Here is a 20,202-nt window from a genome sequence, read left to right as displayed (position 1 = left end):
TTTATTGTAATAGAGGTTTATGGACGGCCATCTGGACTTTACCAAACTCATATTTATTGGTAAATAAAGTTCAGCAACTAACTTTCAAAACCTTATACACAGATGTAAATAATTTTCTTGTTAAATTAAAAAAGGATATTGATTTGACCTGTTCTTTTTGCGATACGTTGGCTGAAACATTGACTCGGTTATTTTGCCATTGTGCTCATGTAAGGAAATTTTCGAAAGAAATGACGATTTATAATTTATAAATGTTTTCTTGTTTAGGAAACGTTATATTTTGTATATTGTATTTGGTTAATATCCCCTCAAATAAAATGAAAGAATACTATAAATGTAATTTAGATTTTTGCTACATTTCATAGGCCTACATAAATGTATAGTAGGCCTAGCACCCAACCTTTGTTTTTGGTTCTTGAAAAAGAAATTCAAATATATATCAAGACAATTTTTCTTTCACATATTAAGAAAGCTTTTAAAACTCTTTCTGTGAGTCCTTTAATTTATATTTAGGCTACATAATGTTTAGCCTATTACCCTGGTTGTATGTTTTTATATGAATGTTGCAGTTCTGACTGTACATTGATGTTGTTTGTTTGAAGTTGAATTACCAAAAATATATTCTGGCTTCTTCAACAAAAATCTCTTATCCCCCAAAATGATGTTGAACTTCCTTTTAAAATTGTTTTTCGGGAAGAATTTCACACAGTTGCTCCGTTTTTCATCACTTTAAAAAAGAAAACTATCCATTTATTTTTGCAAAATGTATTTGTTTATTGCAAAGTGATGTGGATTGACTTTCCCAATTTTGTAAAAAAAAAAAAAAACTTATTCTGAAACTTCTGTAGCCTATTAGGCAAAAAAAGAAATAATAAAATAATAAATAATAATAATAATATATAATACAATAATACGTATGGTGACTTTGAAAAGAGACAATTTTCATATTAAGTTATTATCTTATTAACTTTACAGTGTGTGTGTGTGTGTGTTGTTTGACTACCCCAGAGCGATAGACGGCGTAAGCGAGTAGTTTTAGTGAAACAACGGACTCATGAGAAAATTACCCGCTGTGTAAAATATATAATATCTGATCATCTGACCTAGTAAACAATCATGGCGAACTTGATTTGTTTGAGCACGGTCTGCCAAAGAGGAATAAGACGTAAGTCACTATTTTAACATTTTATCCGGAATTTATATGGCACAAATGCAATGCATAGTCACATATTTTGTCTTTCAAGTTGTTGATATTTTTTCTAGCCTATGTATAATAGCCTATTTTTAAACGTAAATATATGCTGTACTTCTCTGCAACACACGTGGGCTGGTTAAGAAGAATCGATGTAAACAAAGCCATTGCCTGCTGGGACTGGGAGGATCCACGCAACTTCATCACACTCAAGTGTGCGATGATAACTGATTATTAAATGCAAATTTCAGTCATTTTCTTACCCATTGGCGAATATGGGTCCAGGTGGGCATGGGGCCATTGAATTGTGGCTCACCCAGTCAAAAGTTGGACATTTTCCAAAGCCACATAATAAACATACTAGGCCTACGTCTTATTACACTATAACTTTATTTATGTAGTTAAGAATGATTAAATGCCAGTTTCCATGGTTAATTACAGGCGATTTCGTAGTTTTCCCTTTCCCCCAAAGGCTACAGTACGCTTGTCAAAATTAAACATGTTAGTCGCGTTCACAATATCTTTACGACGCAATTGTAAAACGTGTAATAGTGATTTGCTCGTTTGAGGAGTTGAATTTGAAAAGAGCCAAGCAAATATCGATCCGTTAAAACTAATCCTAAATTGAATATCCCAATCCACACTGACTGCTGCAAGAAACCAAGTCTAGCGATTCCTTTAACGCGAACTGACACACTGATGAGTTCATCTCCGTTTTAACCATACTACAGGAAGACATGTAAAGGTAAGTAGCCTACAAACATTTTCTCACTGTTTATAGTAAAACAAAATTTACAATTCTAAACATTCATGTTTGTAATGACATACTTGATAGAGCCATATAGTATTCTGTATGCACTGTAGGCTACAAATAATATGATCAATAATTCATGGCTACATTACTTAAACTCATAATTTAAGCAATTTCAACTTTTTTAAATAAGTTATACGAGACTAAACTGGATTTTTAAGTCAGTTTTAATTTAGTTTTTAAGTCAGTTTTAAAGTTGAAATGACTTGTACAGCCAATTTGATTGTACTTCATTTAAAGCAGCTTACATTTTTTATTTAAAATACCGGTAAGTGGAATTTGTTTTACAGTGTAGATGTTTATAGGTTATTGTTTGTTTTTAAACTTTGAATTTGAAACTGTTGCTGATGCTGTTATATTTTTGAAATAAGGACATCAACATTTAAAACTTAGTTGTATTATAAAAATGACAAGTGAATTTCCTTTTGTGCAAAAATGAAGACACTGTTTCTTGAACTCTCTTACTTTTTTTAACTGACAGTAACAAATGAAATGAAATTTTCTAATTGTTTTTCAGCTGTCTTCAGTTCTAGGGCAGCGTCCAAGCACTGGACAGGTGAACGGGTATTGAGTATAGTTCTGCTAGGCATGGTTGCAGCCGCATACCTGTGTCCTGGTCCGGTAGTGGATTACTCTGTTGCTGCAGCTCTCACACTGCATGGACACTGGTAACTGGTGTCACACTCGTGTGTCTGAAGAGTCCTGCTCTATTATGCTTGTTGTATCAGGTGTTTTATTGAAAGTGGACTATCATGAGGCACCTCATTCATCAGTGAGGTCATGTATTTAAACTAAGCATACGTTACACTTCTTCTGTGTTTTCTCCTTCTGCAGGGGGATTGGTCAAGTTCTTACCGACTATGTCCATGGTGATGCTAAGATCAAGCTGGTGTTTTTATGCTCTCCACAGCCACATTCTTTGGTCTCTGCTATTTCAATTACCATGATGTTGGCCTCTGCAAGGCAGTGGCCCTGCTCTGGCAAATATAAATATAACTGACTGACTTTGATTGATTTATCATGGTTTAGGTACTTGTCCCAGTCTTTTGAATGGGTACATGCCTTCAACTTTATAGAAGACAACTTACGGTCTCTTTACATATATGTTACATGTTTGAATCATATATGCAGTGATAATTCACAAAAAGAAATGAAGAGAAATGTGAAAAAAAGAAAGAAAAAGATATTGCTTTGTCGATGACCTGTAACTGAGCATTTCCGAGGACCACCCAGGGTTCCCGCGGATCCTTAAAAAGTCTTAAATTTGATTTCTTTTTTATTTAAGGCCATAAGAAGTCTTAAGTCTTATTTTTACTTTTGAGAGGTCTTACATTTTAGATGGCACTTTGACTTAGATGTATCTGAATACTTTACCAAATAAAAGATTAGTGTTATATGATTTTTATTATTCTGGATTTTTACTTGTTCACGCGACAAATTCGCGGCTATAGGCCTACGACAGCGTAGCTATTGCCTTCTGTCTCGCGAAAGAAGAGAGAAGAAGAAGAAAATTAGTAAATGTTAGTCCAAATGTAAGTTTATTTTTTATATGCGTATGGGTGTGCGATATGTAAACGTCGATTATATCGTAATTATTGTTTTAACAATATGCGAGGTGGCATCGAGTTTGTCACTCGTGCTTTCACTGTGTGATGTAGTTATATGCCCCCAAAATTCAAGATACACAGGCATTTTTGCCCAGATGAATGATATGAATGTTATACAACAGTTAAATGAACAATAAGTTAACATTGTGATTTACATTTTTGCAAGGGCGTAGTTTTGTGGAACGAAACATTAAAGACAGTGACTTGCCACCACCTACTGGCAGTTTTAGTTTCATATTTAAAGTACCCCTTTTTTAATTAAAAAGTTAAATTTAGAGAACATTTTATATGTAAATATTGGATAATAATAAAAACGATCTCATAGCATTATTATTAAATTCGTTGTAAATATATTATACCACTTCTTTGTCACCTCTGCAGTGCAAAGATGGATTTTGTTGATAATTTTAATAATTTAATTTGACTGGTAACAGCACTATACTGTGTTATTATTGAATGTAATTTGAATGTTAGAATTTGACATAAAAGATTATGCATACATCTAATAAGTTTAGGAAAGAATTCCCTTATATAGGTAAAAATGCCCCTGGAAATCAATATAAGGTGGAAAATAAAAAAGTTAATTTCTACCACATAGAATATGAATGTCTTTGTAAGTCAGCTGTCTAAACCAGCCATGGTACCAGCACAAACACACATTCAGCTAAATATAATCTAATTATTGTTATCAACAAAATCTTTGAAAATATTGAGATACATGTTTTTGTCAGTATTGTGCACCTCTAATGAACAGTATTAATTTTTATTTCTTCAGGTCTTAAAAAGCCTTACATTTGAAAATGTGCAGAAACCTTGCCACCATGGTTGGTGATAATTAGTTTATCTTTTTGGTATATGAGACCATGCGCAGTGTGTGTGTTTAGGACAGATCTCTATGGTTTGTTAGTAAGTAATAATTATTTTAACAGTTATTGTTGGTCTCCAGCAGAGGTCAGTGTTTTTCAGCTTTATTGGGAATGCGTGATGGTAATCACATTGTCTGTGTAGGTCACATCTGTTTACAATATGCATTAAAACCAAGAACTCTTTACTTGTGTATACATTTGTGTTTTTCTTACTTGAAGCATGATAATATAGTCTTAAAAATATAAAAATGCTGTAAGAGCAAATTCACGATCAGATTATTGTACAGTGAATAAACTGCTATTCATTACTGCCTTGATTATTTTTTTCCTGAATATCTTTTTAAGTTGATTCATGGTTGATTCATGGTTTGAGTTTACTAACCCCAACTGAAAAAAAAAATAATCTTGTTAAACTTAAATGATAAATTATTGGACTATCTCACTGTTCTTTTAGCAGGGAACAGGGAACCATACAACATTTATATTTATATAGTTCTAGAGCCATTATAAGACATGTAACAAATTAAATAATAACAAGGTCACCTGACAACAGTCGCAGAGTTATAATAACCACAGAAAAGTAATAAACCGACAATATAAGCACTAAGAATTGAGTGAGTGAATGAACGTCTGTCCATTTCAAAGTCAAATTCCTCATAAGATCAATCTTACCTCCTATTTTTGTATTCTGATTATAATGAAATACTTATAATACTTTATAAAGAAGGCTATGAGAACCTGGCCTCTGGATCATATGGTCAAAAATATCACAAAGTCTCCTATAATCTTTATAGATTATAATCTTAGACATTCACTGCAAATATCTTGTCATTATAAACATTATAATACTAATACATAATACATTATAAACATGGTAATACTTCAGTCTCAAAACAATGAATCAGTTGAAGGTATAAGAAAACAGTGAGCCAAAGAATGATATAACCAGGAAGTGAATGAGTTTATTAGGGTTAAAGTGTACGTAAAGTGGGTCATACTGCTCCGTTGAGTGTAAATAACAATTTGAAGCTAACGGCATTCGCTTGTATCTTGGATTAATCATGCCAACAAGTGTGCTTAAAAATGCATTTAGGACTAGCAAAGGTAAGCTTTTATTATTGATTACAATGCATTTTATCATAACTTGTTTGTTGTTGTAACCAAGAGCTGTGACAATTTAGCTTTTGCTGCCAATTAAACTGAGATCCAGACAAATGTTCAACGCAAGACAGTATATGTAAAACACGAAAGTAAAAGTAAAAACTCTGTTGAATGTAAAACAAGAAGAACCACCAGACCAGTTGAGGGATTTGTTTTTTGTTGATCTCAGTCTGAACCAAACTTTCACAGTATTTAGCTTATTGTAACAAGTGGCTAATGTTATTATTTGTATTGCTTGTTTTAATATGACATTAAATATTTCAATAATTATCAATAACCACAACAACACAGTTGCGTAATGCTTAATGACATTTTCATCTCTTTAATGTGAACAATGCAAGTGAACCCTGTACCATATGCACTTGTGCATGGAATAATGCAAAGCAAATTTCTCCTTATGATAAATAGGCTATAACTGTTTAGATGCATTTTGTAGTGCAATCCAAGTCCTCTCACAAACACTGTTCAGCCTCGTCGTTTCTCTCACACACGGCCCTCCCCTCCCCTGCTGTGTTACGTAATCGTGTGATGTAACAGCTGGCAAAAGATCAGACTTACATAAAGAAAGCTGGTCTCCTCCCTTCTGCGTGCACATACTTTTTATTGCTCTTTACAATTTGTCATACACTCTTCTCCACCCTCTGTTCTGATCAAGGGTGCAGCTTCACATCTCTCTACAGGATGTCCTACAGAAAGCCTCAAACAATTGGTAAGAACGAGAGCTCTTCTGCATGGATGCACATCTGCAAGTTTAACTTTCTGTTGTACGCTAATGCACAGGCTTTGTGATTGTTCGCATTTGTGGGTGCGTGAAGCAATGCAGTGAATGCGGGCAGTGCACATGCCTGTGTGTATTCATGAGAGAGGGTGATTGAGTCTGAGTGTTATATGTTGAAATTTAGCTGCAGTCACAGCTTACTTGCATGTCCATGTAGTTGCTGCATTATTTATGCATTGGTGTATCAGCATCCCAGTACATGTGAGCGTGTAGAGAGGGACTGTTTCTCTAAAAGTAATACTTCTCTTTGTAATATCGCTGACTCTCTGCCTTTTCAGCTCTGTCATTTGTTGCCTTCAATCCTTTGTTCTTTTAGCTGACCCAAATAGTGATGGTTAGAGCAAAGTTGTATGTCTGCTAATCTGTTACTTACTACTACTATATAATTTAACATAACTTAGGCTTAGCTAATGGCATTTTATTACCATTATCATAATTTTAGATCCATTGTATTTATAAGTGCATCTTTATTACATTATCTATTGTTCATTATTTTTATCAACAGTTTCTGTTCTGTCAACTTGCCAAATAATCAGATTTTGTATATCATGTAAATCATTTGTGGTTTGTACAGCGGCTGCTCAGAGAACATACTCCACAAAAGTCCATGGGCTGCCAAGCATCAGTCCCTTGGTAAGTTCGGTAGAGGAGACACCTGACCCCATCCCCACCTCAGTTAAGGGCACCATCCCAACCTGGATCCGTGGGAGTCTGCTGCGGAATGGTCCAGGAAAGTTTGAGTTTGGGAATCAGCAGTGAGTATGGCTATTCTACTGTTAATATATGGTGATTTATTTTGATCTTACAAGAACATCACTGGAATGTAAGGAATAGTAAAAGAAATGAACTAATCTCTGTTTGGTTAGCAGTTAGTAATTGGCTATACAGCTAATGCCATTTGGAAAGGTGTAATACAGTCATTTGGGATATGCCGTGGTGGAGGTAGTGACTGAAACCTTTCACACAAAGCTGTTATGCCAAATTTCGATTTGTTTTGATCACAATTATATGTCTTTCTAACTCTAACATGCATATTCAGGCTCACTCTTGCTCACGTCAATTTTTCCTCAGCTATAACCACTGGTTTGATGGCATGGCCTTGATGCATCGCTTTCAGATCGAGGACGGTCAGGTGACATACAGAAGCCGTTTTTTGAGCAGCGACTCGTATAAGCAGAACAGCGAGAGGAACCGCATCATGGTGTCAGAGTTTGGCACTTTGGCTCTACCTGATCCCTGCAAGAACATTTTTCAGCGTTTCCTGTCCAGATTTGAGATGATAAGTACGTATAGATGTTGAATATGTGTGTGTGAATGATAGTAAGCAGGCTAGCTGTGCTGGCTGGTGAAACGGATCTCAAACAGTTTAGAAAATCTAAACATCACGAAAAGCTGTCTGCTTTAAACAGGTTACTAAAAGCTCTTTCTGTTTCTGAAAGAGTAAAGAGGCATGTATTTAGAGGGCCTTGCTCAAGAGCACAACAGGGTCAGTGGAAGCGTCCACACAACTCTATGTCTGTAATCATGAGAACACATTTAAATCAGACACCATAAGCACTCAATTAGGATGAACTAAAGTCACACGACTACTAAAGTGTGGAGATGGAGCTGGCAAAATGTACTGGACACTATAACTGAGATAATTATCAATGAAATATGGGTCTTTTAAAATGATAAAATATTGCACAACCATCTTTAAGATCAATGCTTTAAGAAATGAATAAACAAAACCATCGAATATTAGGGTCCTTTGAGTCAAAAAGGTTAAAGGAACCGTATGTAAGAAATGTATTTCAATTAATCATAAAATGGCCCTGATATGTCAGTAGACATTAAGAAATCATGTTCATTTCAAATACTTATATCACTGACAACAGTAGTCCGGCCAGGATATTGTCATTTAAAAGTAAAGTTGCAGCCCTCAACTGATGTTGATGTTGTCATGTTGTGTTTTGGCCTGATGCGCCAGCCTCCACCTATCTACCAATCACGAAGTCAGTAGTGTTTCGGCATCCGGGTTGCCAGCTCTGCTCTAGTCTTGCCATTGGAAGCTCCTTGTAGCAGTCTATGTTCCTGCTGGATCCTGCAGCCTATCTGGCAACCTCGAGTCAGGGGGGCGGAGGAGGGGATACACCGCTCTACAGTAATTTGAAAGTGACTGCAGTACCAGTTTTGACCACAATCTTACATACGGTTCCTTTAAGGTTTTAAAACCATTGTCAAGTCCAAAAATAAATAAAATATATTTTTTACACTTATTTTTCTCTCTCTAATTCCAGAGTCAACAGATAATGCCAGCGTCAACTTTGTTAAATACAAGGGTGACTATTACGTCAGCACAGAGTCAAACTACATGCACAGAGTGGATCCAGATACTCTAAAGTCCAAACAGAAGGTATGAAGAATAACCAGCTTTTAGTCACCAACCTAGGTCAACAACCAGTCATGTCTAATTTAGGAAGGATGATTATTTGTAGGTGGACTGGAGCAAGTTCATAGCTGTGAACGGTGCTACTGCTCATCCACACATTGATCCAGACGGCACGGCTTACAACATGGGCAACTCATACGGAAACAAAGGTTAGGTTCCGGTCTTCTCCTTTTATACTGACCGATCTTTAGGAGGCTTGATGTTGTGCTGTGATGTGTTTTATAGGGGCTCTCTATAACATCATCAGGGTGCCCCCAGAAAGAGACGGTTCAACGGATACTCTAGAGGGAGCCAAGATATTATGCTCTATCGCCCCTCATGACAAATCCAAACCCTCTTATTATCACAGCTTTGGTGAGTGAAGAAGAAAATCTGTCATGTGTATTATCTTCAGATCTCCGAGACAGTCATTCAACAATGACTATCATGTGTCATTTTATTGCACATCCACTGAATGTTCTTAAAGTCATGTGTCATTTTATTGCTAGGCACTCTGAATGGTGTAATCATATGAATGTGCAGCACTGAAAAAAACATTTTATTTTCCTGAACCTTTCAGGCATGTCAGAGAACTATGTAGTGTTCATCGAGCAGCCCATTAAGATGGATCTGTTTAAGATAGTGACTGGTAAACTAAGGGGGAAATCCCTAAATGAGGGTATTTTCTGGGACTCCAACCAGGAAACCATTTTCCACCTTATTGACAAACAAACTGGAAAGGTGAGACAACAATCATGACAATAGTCTCACAGAGGCACTATGTGGTTATTATATATTTGTTCACTGATTGTGCTTCATATGGTTCATTGAAATTTTGACGAAGAACATAAAATACATTGTAAGATTATATCTAAGAAAGAATTTTTTTTAACAATTTAGCCAACTACTCTCTTTGCAGGAGATGCCAGTGAAGTATTACACCAAGGCCTTGTCCACCTTCCATCAGATCAATGCTTTTGAGCAGGATGGATTCCTCATGCTAGACATGTGCAGCTCTGACGACGGCCAGGCCATAAACAACTTCCTCGTCCAGAACCTGCGTCAATCAGGAGAAGGACTGGATGAGGTTATGTTCTTCCTCAAACTCTCTTTCTCTGTCTATCTTAATACTAAAACTAAGAATAATTATTGTTATTATAGCATAAATTACATTATTTCAGTCCTGTCTCGCTCTCTCAGATATTTAACACCATATGCCAGAAGGTGTATTATTATTATTATTACAAAAACATTGGGTAACACTTTAAAATACGGATCCTTCGTTAATGAATAACTACACAGGAACAAATGAGTAACACAATGTTAACAATCTTGTAACTACAGTTAACTAACAAGTAACTCTGATTAACGAATTAGTCATTAATAGCACACAGATTTAAGTGGTAGTTCACTATTAACTAATCAATAACTACTATTTTTCAATACTTCCCAGAGAAATAATGAAAAAAATTCACAATTCATGCAAAACTTAATGAAAAATTACTAGCACTAGATTAACATTACTGCTAGATACTGTACACTAATTATAAATATGTAATAGCGTAGCAGACTTATGATTTGGGAAAGCTGTCAATAATTAGCCTATGCACTGCTGTCTTTTAGAGAACTATTCATAAACTAAATAATTTTTAAGAATTGTTTTTATAAATGCACTTGTCTGGAACACTTACCCTGTGGCCGATTTTCCGGCATTCCTCTGGACTGGCTTTGAATAACTAGACTCATCATGGTGAGTACTGGAACATACTGAGTCATCAGCCATCCAAATACCAGTTATTTTATTATTTAACCTACTTCTCAAAAGTGTTTTTATGTATGTCTCTTTGCTCATATGTAGATATATATATAAATATGTGTGTGTATATATATCCTGTGAATGATTAGATGATTCTACCCTTTCGGGCTGGCTCTTCATTAGTAACTACAGCATGGAATCATGATAACTAGTAATGACTCAAGTGTTAATGCATACTTCTATAGGAATTATTAATTATTTGGATCCGTATTCTAAAGTGAAGATCATGTTAACTAACTAGTAATGACTCAAGTGTTACTACATACCTCTATAGGAACTACTAATTATTTGGATCCGTATTCTAAAGTAAAGATCATGTTAACTAACTAGTAATGGCTCAAGTGTTAATGCATACTTCTAAAGAAATTTTCTAAAAGTATAGTACTTAAAAGTTCACAAACAATATCTCATACGCTTGAAATGACTTGTGTTTGGTATTCCTATAGAGGTATGTAGTAACACTTGAGACATAAAAACACATAAAAACACTTTTGAGAAGTAGGTTAAATAATAAAATAACTGGTATTTGGATGGCTGATGACTCAGTATGTTCCAGTACTCACCATGATGAGTCTAGTTATTCAAAGCCAGTCCAGAGGAATGCCGGAAAATCGGCCACAGGGTAAGTGTTCCAGACAAGTGCATTTATAAAAACAATTCTTAAAAATTATTTAGTTTATGAATAGTTCTCTAAAAGACAGCAGTGCATAGGCTAATTATTGACAGCTTTCCCAAATCATAAGTCTGCTACGCTATTACATATTTATAATTAGTGTACAGTATCTAGCAGTAATGTTAATCTAGTGCTAGTAATTTTTCATTAAGTTTTGCATGAATTGTGAATTTTTTTCATTATTTCTCTGGGAAGTATTGAAAAATAGTAGTTATTGATTAGTTATTAGTGAACTACCACTTAAATCTGTAAAAAATTCAGTAGTTCTCTGGGAAGTATTAAAAAAATAGTAGTTATTGATTAGTTAATAGTGAACTACCACTTAAATATGTGTGCTATTAATTACTAATTTGTTAATCAGAGTTACTTGTTAGTTAACTGTAGTTACTAGATTGTTAACATTGTGTTACTCATTTGTTCCTGTGTAGTTATTCATTAACGAAGGATCCGTATTTTAAAGTGTTACCAAACATTGTTAACAATACGACTGCTATTATTATTAAGCCTATTAGTAGTAGTATTATGTAATTTATTATTATTAATTTGACATAAATGACAGTTTCATTGCCACTCTCTATTTTTCTGTCAGATGTATAACACCATGTGCCGGCCGTTTCCCCGTCGTTTTGTGCTTCCTCTCAACATCACCAGTGAAACACCACTGGAGCAGAATCTCAACACACGGCCTGACAGCACCGCCACCGCTGTCTGCCGAACGAAAAACCAGGTGTTGTCTTTGTGCTGGTTACAACAGCATTTTGTGTGTGTTATGTGCTGGTTTTTTCTTCACAGTCCATCATGGAATTTGGTCTATAGAGTATTGTTCGGTTATATTTGCCAGCCTTTCTACTGGCACACACAGCACAATTCAAAAGTTTGGGGTCACTATTTTTATTTAGCAAGGGCACTTTAAATTGATTTAAAGTGATAGTGAATACATTTATAATAATTTTCTGTTCCTCAAAGAATGTTTCATGGTTTCCATCCAAAATATTAAGCAGCACAGCACTTTTAACACTGTTAATAATTAGAAATGTTTCATATATAAGAATATCATGTGACTGTGAGGACTGGAGTAATGGCTGCTAAAAATTCAGCATTTTTACATTTTAAAATATATTTAAAAATTTAAATTTGAATTGTAATAATTCACAATATTGCTGTTTTACTGTATTTTTGATCAAATAAATGCAGCCTCAGTGAGCATAAGAGACTTCTTTTGAATGGTAGTGTAACTACATTATTTAGACCTTCACATTTGTATGTGCTCAAGATAACAGTGATTGATACGTCACAAAATGTGCATTTGCGTGTTTGCGAGTCTTCAGCTCTTTTATGACTACATAATGTCTCTCTCACAGGTGTTTTGCACGTTTGAGGATCTCCATGGTGAAGACCTGAAAGACTATGGTGGCTTGGAGTTTCCTCATATTAACTACGCCAAATATAACACCAAACCTTATAGATACTACTATGGTTGTGGCTTCCGCCACCTAGTGGGTGACTCCTTAATTAAGATGGATCTGGAGAGCAAAAAGTTCAAGGTGAGATCAAATTATGACCATAGCTGCTAAACTGGGACTATGACTGATACCTACAATGACCAAAACGTTTTTTTTTTTTTTAAATGTAATAAATGACAGCAGTAAAACTTTTCTTGTCCATTTGGCTCACAATGTTAAGAGTGTTTGTTTGTTAAATAAATTGATTTACAGGTATGGCGCCAACCTGATCTCTACCCATCAGAGCCTGTCTTCATTCCTTCACCCAATGCCGAGGAAGAGGACGATGGAGTCATCCTGTCTGTGATCATCACACCAGTTAAGGTACCCTGAATGTGTGTAAAAATAAAAACAAAACATGTAAAAAACAAACATAAGCTCTATACATCACCTGTTCAGAAATTGAAACGTGTTTAGAAAAGTCAGTTGAGAAATTACATTTTATTACATTTGTTATGAATGCATATTTCATCTAAACTCTAAACCCTTTCTTTCTCTTCTCTCTGCAGGATAAGAGTACATTTCTCTTAGTCCTAGATGCCAAAACTTTTGAAGAACTGGGAAGAGCTGAAGTGCCTGTCAACATTCCTTATGGATTCCATGGAGTTTTCAATTCCAGTGCATGAAGCTCTTGGTATCGCTCCAACAAAATAACATCTAATGACAAGTAGCTCTTCAAAATGGTTAATACACCACTCAGCTGCTACTATTGAAAGCAAGAGACTAGCTGAACAATCCAAAGACATCCTCCACAGATTTTTGAAAGAACAACATACTTTATAGTAACAGTTAGTTGGTAACACTACAATAAGGTTTCATTAGTTAACATTAGTGAACTACATTAGTTAACATGAACTGCACTTCTACAGTATTTATTAATCTTTGTTAATGTTAACATATACTAATACATTAGTTAATGCAATGTAAACTAACATTAACAAACAATAAACAAGTATTTTTATCAACTAACGTTAACAAAGATTAACAAATACAGTAACAAATGTATTGCTCATGGTTAGTTCATGTTAGTTAACTAATGTTTTATGCATTAACTCATGTTAAAAAAAAGAAACCTTATTGTAAAGTGTTATTAGTTAGTTGAGTTCAACGTGAGAAATTATACCTCAACTAAAATACAACAAACATGTTTATTTCGAATTAACAATTTTACAAATGTAATTAAAAAAAAAAAGACCATTTACTGAAAGAAAATCGCAAAAACAGCGTCCACATTATTGATTTGGTGTTTAGTAACTTGGCTCACCCAGTCAGTGATGTAATGAGGAGGAAGTAGAAGAGATACTATCATTTCTAAACAGCAGCAGAAGACGCTATTGTTTGTATTTAACAATAAGAATAATAAGATGGGGAGATGCACACATTGTGTTGTTTCTGGCTTTTGTAGACCTGTCAGAATGTAATATAAGCTTTGCAAAGAGGTGTTTATATGCGGGGGGGAAAACAGCTTATTGAATTATGGGTCAGAAAGGACTGTAATGGTAATGTAACTAAATTATGGTTTTTGGTGCCAGAAACCTTTACTAAACATTATGGTGAACCACAAGAGAGAAATTCTTATGACCCTAATAATATCAGCAATATGATAAATGTTCACAAAAAGCTCACATTGTTTTGATACACATTTGATTTCTCAATACATATTTATTTTATTTTATTCTGTTTTTATTTTTCAAATTGTGAACTATATGTTTATACCACAATATGACACCTTTGCGATGATTGCAAGTTGCAACTGATTTTATTTGCTCAATGCAGCATCCGTTATGAACTGCTTGTTTCATACAAGGCTGTTCTCTTCTACTCTAAAAGCAACCGTGAGCATAACACTTGTGCAACTATGGTTAATATTTGGTGTTAGGATTTTTATACTTCCATCATGATAACAAGTTCATTGCATTGAATGTAATTCCTAAGACAGAACCATTTTTGCAAATAAAAAAAGCCCAAGTGCCAATATAAGCATAATTATTATTTGGTTAAATAAAAACAGATTATCACCATATGCATATTATTGTATCAACTTTCTACCTCTTTGCAAAGTAACATTTGAAAAGACTTTAAAGCTTTTCTTGTGTATTATGCCTTTTACGTTTTAAATGTTTATATATATATATATATATATATATATATATATATATATTTTTTTTTTTTTTTTTTTTTTTTTTTACACATTTTGTCATTTGTAACTTGATCACAATTACTATGATAAATATTTTCACACACAATACCTTGTATGCTATCTGCTGCATGTCTTAATTCCTAGTCAACTTTTATAAAAACATTCACAAAGCAAGTAAAACGTGAAAGTTTTTTCCACATTCTACACGTTTGTTCAGGTAATCTTGACGACATGTGCATCCAACAGAGAGACGGATGGCTATACTTTTCTTGTCCACTAGGGAGCAGCAAACACTCATAGCATGCATGCCTGAGTAAAGTCATAAACCTGATGTAAAAACAACCTTATACATTCATTCTATGCAACAAACCATATATCTGAAATGCTTTCATTAACCAATAGTGCATCCATTCAGTTCATATAGAGACATGTGTGCAACGTGTGAGTGTATGTGCTCTTGCATGTGAATATCTCTGTGGCTCGGCTAAATTGGGAGCTCTCAGATTTCCCCTAATCCCTGCACATCAAACAGCAGGCAGAGCGGAGCAGATGCAGACAGACAGAGGCACTGCTCTCCTGTGGTATCTCGACCTGCCGGATCTTCTTTCCCCGTACACAGTGCTGTTATTGTTTGTGTGAGAGACACAGCATGGGTTGTTTGTCCCTGTGTCTCTCCATCCCTCTCTTTTTGGGTTTAAACACTGTTCTGATTGGTAGCAAGCAGAGACACTGATGCCACACATCCACACTTCAGCTTTTTGTTCTAGACCAATGCCTTCAATGTTGGCGTGGTGGTTCTTTATTGGCATCGATAGATAACCTTTTACTTTCCTGGAACATTTCCACTGCACAAAAGGTATACTTTAAATTGGACAAAAGTTCTTCAGATTATTAAAATACTCTTCACACTAAGAAGAAGAAAAATGGTTCTTTTAAGAACTGTTCTCTGAAAGGCTCTTTGGGGAACCTTCCTTTTATTTTTAAGAGTGTAAGAAAAAGAAAAAGACAATTAATTCAAATTCGAGACGTGAGTGAATGAATGAATGAATGATCGAAAGCAGCGGTGGGACTTAAACCAATACACTAACCAGGTGGTGGTCACAACAAAGACAGCTGTGTGTATATGTGTGTGCGCTCGCCTTTTTGCCCTGCAAATCCCACTCAGACACCTGCACTCAAAGCTTCCGCTGCTGAACCTCCACTTCAAACAACTACCGACACATTGAACGGAAACAAATATCTATGAAGAAGGGAACAAAGGACTGAGAAAGAGTAAAGAATAGGATTCCTGCAAAACTTTCCTGATGCAAACAACTCTGATCATACAACGCTGTGTTTGATTTTCAAAAAGAAATCACTGCAGGCACAAGTACTGAAATCTCTTTATTTATAGCTTTGATGGCTCACAGAATGTTGCTGAAATAAAAGGAATGAATTTGCATATGTATCATTACAGAGCATGTGAATTCATGCTAAATGTTTAAAATGACCTCCATCTGACTAGATGTCACCGACCAAAACACCAGATGTGAAGTTCCAGATCACTCTACAGGGCCAGTGCTTGAGTCACCCAGAATGAAGCTGCAGTCTACAAACTGAAGACTGTTTTCTATTTTAATTTATTTCTGTAATGGTAAAGCTGAATTTTCAGCATCATTACTCCAGTCTTCAGTGTCACATGATCCTTTAGAAATCATTCTAATATGCTGATTTACTGATCAAGAAACATTTATTATTATGATGATGATGATGATGATTCACAATATATGTGAATTCATTAATATTGTTTCATAAGGCAGTGTTATAAAACATCTAGCAGGGGGTCTGCTTCATCTCTCAAATCCACCAAGGGCTTCTTGGCCGAAAAAAAGGTTGAAGATGACCCCTGATGTTGAAGACTGAAGATTAAAGAATGTCTCTGTCCAGTTCTATGTCTTAGATTTTGAGCCGAAGCACAGTAAACAAGCGTGTTTGTGGCTTAATATCTTGCAAAGAATGTATAGGTGTTTTTTCCATTTTGTTGGCAACAAAATGTCTTTGAATGCATAGCCTAATAACATGGTCTAATGACACACCGAACATATGAAATTTGTAATTTTGTGAAAATATGTATTTAACAAATAGTTTTTCCACAAAACCATCTATTTAGTAAACAATACACAACATACGTCCTTGCTGGACATGTTAACAACACACTGCTGCTTATACATATGGTTACCATAACAACTATAGAGGACAAGACATTCCAGAAAATAACCATTTAAACCTATATTTGTGACGTATTGTTGGACTTTTAATGTATATTGTATTTTATTTGAAGTTCTGTAAAGAAACATGCTTGTAACACACCAAAGTCAAGCAAGAAGGTAAAAAAAAAAAAAAAAAAAAAAACTGAATATTGCATTCCTGATTACTTGGAAATGACAGTGCAATCCCAAGAAAATACAAAAATACTTATTTGAAAAAAGTCTTATGCAATAAAACAGCAACATAGACTCCAATGTTACCATTGTTTTATCAATACATTTTACTCCCAGACTTATTTTAACCCATAAAACATGGCTAACATATTAATCAGGTCTTGTAGTGTGGCCCGTTCTCTCTCGCTGATACCAGCGCTCTCTGATTGGATAATGAAGCTACTCGTACCCAATAAGAGAGGACGGCACTTTTTTTCTCCTAGCAACAACAGTGACTGTTTCCTTTCAGCATGACAAACTACTACAATACGAATAATGGCAACTGCACAGCTTTATGGAGGAGAATATCTTTCTTTTCTGCCATTCGGCTCTGTATTTTAACCTCTGTTGGATCCTCTCTGATTCCCGCTCATTCTCTGTCATCCCCTTATTTCTTGCCCCTCATCTTTGGCTTCTTCCTATCGCTCATCTCTCACACACTCTTTCTCCTCATTTTTTTTGTTACATTACCTTCGACCACTCTCTGTCTGTATCTCTCTATCCTCCCCACCCCTCTCCTCAACTCTTACCCCACCCCACCCCCCACCTCTCCCTCTCTCTTGGCTGACTGTGTGTCTCTGGTAGGGGCACACAGCCGGCTCCTGTTTCATGCTCTTAAAGGAGCAGCATGTTTTTCGTTTCACTGAAGGACTATGCTGAGGGATTCTGGGTAACAGCATGCACTCGCTGACCCTGGGAGAGGTTCTGCAGGCAGTCGCTGTGGAGCAAACATCCCGCCAAACTCTCTCTCTCTCTCTCTCTTTCTCACACACACACACACACACCTAAAACTGCACACTGCCTGGAACACAACATTTATAGTCAAGAGCATAAATCAGACATACAGCAGCGCAAAAAAAAAAAGTATTGGTAAATTATAAGTGTATCAATTGCAATCAAAATTTCAGATGAAATATGAAACAAATGATCATAGACCAACTTTACTTTTTACTTTTAACATTTCAAAAGTGAACAAATATGTAATATTTTACATATTAACAGCTAACAGATACAAAGAGGGCTAATAGTTGAAAAACAAAAAATAGCTACTGTGTGCATGAATAGTCACTCTCAAAGTCAATTGTACTACTAAAACATAATTTTTAAATTAAAATGTATGTTTTAAGATGATATTATCCAATTAAAGAAGAGAATCAACTAGTTTACAGTAGATTATACCAACTCTTTAATTTAACATCTATTACCCTGATCACAAATCAAAATATAATGCAGTAATGAAACGTATTTATTCTACCTCAAAATTAGCTTTTGTCCTTGTATTGTATGTGCTAGAAATAAAAGTGACTTGACTTAAATCTTTTAAATCTTTTTACGATGTCAGAAATCGTATTAATCTGCTCACAAAAATTATAGTTGTTGAATAGTTTTTTAAATTCTCAAGTTTGAGACAAAATAACATGTCTTCTGTTAAAAGGTTCACCCAAAAACGTCACAAATCTGCAATAATTACTTATTTACTAATTATAATTACCCCCTCATGTCATTAAAAACACGTAAAAGACTTTTGTTCATCTTTGGAACATAAATAAAGATCTTTTTGATGAAATCTGAGCGATTTCAGTCCCTCCATTGACAGCTACACAACTGAAACTTTGAAACGCTTCAAAAAGTTAAAGGGATAGTTCACTTTAAAATGAAAATTCTGTCATCATTTACTCACCCTCAAGTTGTTTCAAACCTGTATTAATTTATTTTTTCTGCTTAACACAAAGAAAGATATTTTGAAGAATGTCAGAAACCAAACAGTAGTCTGTACCCATTGACTTCCATAGTATTTTTTTTTCCTACTATGGAAGTCAATGGGTACAGACTACTGTTTGGTTTCTGACATTCTTCAAAATATCTTTCTTTGTGTTCAGCAGAAGAAATAAATTAATACAGGTTTGAAACAACTTGAGGGTGAGTAAATGATGACAGAATTTTCATTTTAAAGTGAACTATCCCTTTAATAAAGAGATCGTAAAACGAATCCATTAGACCAAATTTTCTGAAGAGACTCGATCGCTTTATATGATGAACAGATTTAATTTAGTCTTTTAAAGCTACAAGAATTTTGTAATAAAATATCCAAAAATCACAGTGTGATATATTTCCTGCAGTTGTGTACTTACAATATCCCAAAAGTCTCCAAAGATTCTTGTACTGCCATAGTAACCATGGCGACAGATGTGGACAACTGCGAAGTGCGTAGCGTTTAGCGGCACGCTGTTCTTGTTTCGTTCAAACATTATGGACCATGGCAAGCAGACGTTGGGACAAAAAAGGAGAACTAAAATGAGGATCAATATCGGCGTGGCGTTTTCGAGATGCCGAGAGCTCCACATATGCAACAAACTTGGACTTGACAGAGCTTCACAAGTCACGACTTGACAGAGACACCACTCACATGTACTTTATTAGACAGGTGAGCAAATGTATATAAAACAAATCAATGTAATATAGCTCAACATGATGAAATGTTAGAATATGATCTGTATGTTATTCTAATGTTGATACTACTAGTTTCATATAGCAAACGAACTAACACATAGAATAACATTATACCTTTCAACACACTCAAATATTGTTTAGTATGATAGTGTAACGTTAAACCAAGTGAAACAGCGCTGCGTTACCTCACAAGTTTATTTCATCTAATAAACTGACCTGTGTGAGTAGTAGTTCAGCACTTGCTGGTAGTTCGGTAGAATGAAATGTCCTTATTCCTTTATATCCGCGGGACTTGTCAGTGTGTGCCGCTGATATCTGTCTCATTAGCAATCGCGA

General features: G+C 35.1%; 2 protein-coding genes across 3 annotated transcripts; both read left to right on the top strand.

Annotated features, from left to right (window-relative positions):
• The first annotated feature begins 1,021 nt into the window (after nt 1–1,021).
• bco2a (beta-carotene oxygenase 2a) lies at nt 1,022–14,839 on the top strand. 2 transcript variants are annotated; one of them, XM_079606934.1, is made up of 13 exons: nt 1,022–1,165; nt 6,293–6,346; nt 6,990–7,170; nt 7,487–7,698; nt 8,695–8,810; nt 8,893–8,995; nt 9,072–9,200; nt 9,406–9,566; nt 9,745–9,912; nt 11,904–12,041; nt 12,676–12,858; nt 13,030–13,140; nt 13,326–14,839. In XM_079606934.1, the coding sequence occupies exons 1-13, from the start codon at nt 1,117–1,119 to the stop codon at nt 13,440–13,442; spliced, it is 1,722 nt and encodes a 573-aa protein (XP_079463060.1). In that variant the 5' UTR covers nt 1,022–1,116; the 3' UTR covers nt 13,443–14,839. The 2 variants fall into 2 exon arrangements, with proteins under 2 accessions (XP_079463060.1, XP_079463061.1); XM_079606935.1 differs by lacking the exon at nt 1,022–1,165 and adding an exon at nt 5,415–5,580.
• sdhda (succinate dehydrogenase complex, subunit D, integral membrane protein a) lies at nt 2,352–4,652 on the top strand. Its single transcript, XM_079606936.1, is given in 3 exon segments — nt 2,352–2,671; nt 2,838–2,887; nt 2,890–4,652. Coding segments are annotated over 3 exon segments (330 nt in total). The 5' UTR covers nt 2,352–2,495; the 3' UTR covers nt 2,994–4,652.
• Nucleotides 14,840–20,202: the final 5,363 nt, after the last annotated feature.

This window comes from Phoxinus phoxinus (assembly GCF_949152265.1).
Source record: "Phoxinus phoxinus genome assembly, chromosome: 3".
NCBI classification, from domain to species: domain Eukaryota; kingdom Metazoa; phylum Chordata; class Actinopteri; order Cypriniformes; family Leuciscidae; genus Phoxinus; species Phoxinus phoxinus.
The sequence above is the reverse complement of the archived record's forward strand: the minus strand, read 5'-3'. Positions and strand labels throughout refer to the sequence as shown.

Coding starts and splice junctions, on each gene's coding strand:
- bco2a (XM_079606934.1), top strand. CDS start 1,117: ATGGCGAACTTGATTTGTTTGAGCACGGTCTGCCAAAGAGGAATAAGA. Junction 9,567..9,744: donor TTGACAAACAAACTGGAAAG/GTGAGACAACAA, acceptor CTCTCTTTGCAG/GAGATGCCAGTGAAGTATTA. Junction 9,913..11,903: donor CAGGAGAAGGACTGGATGAG/GTTATGTTCTTC, acceptor TTTTTCTGTCAG/ATGTATAACACCATGTGCCG.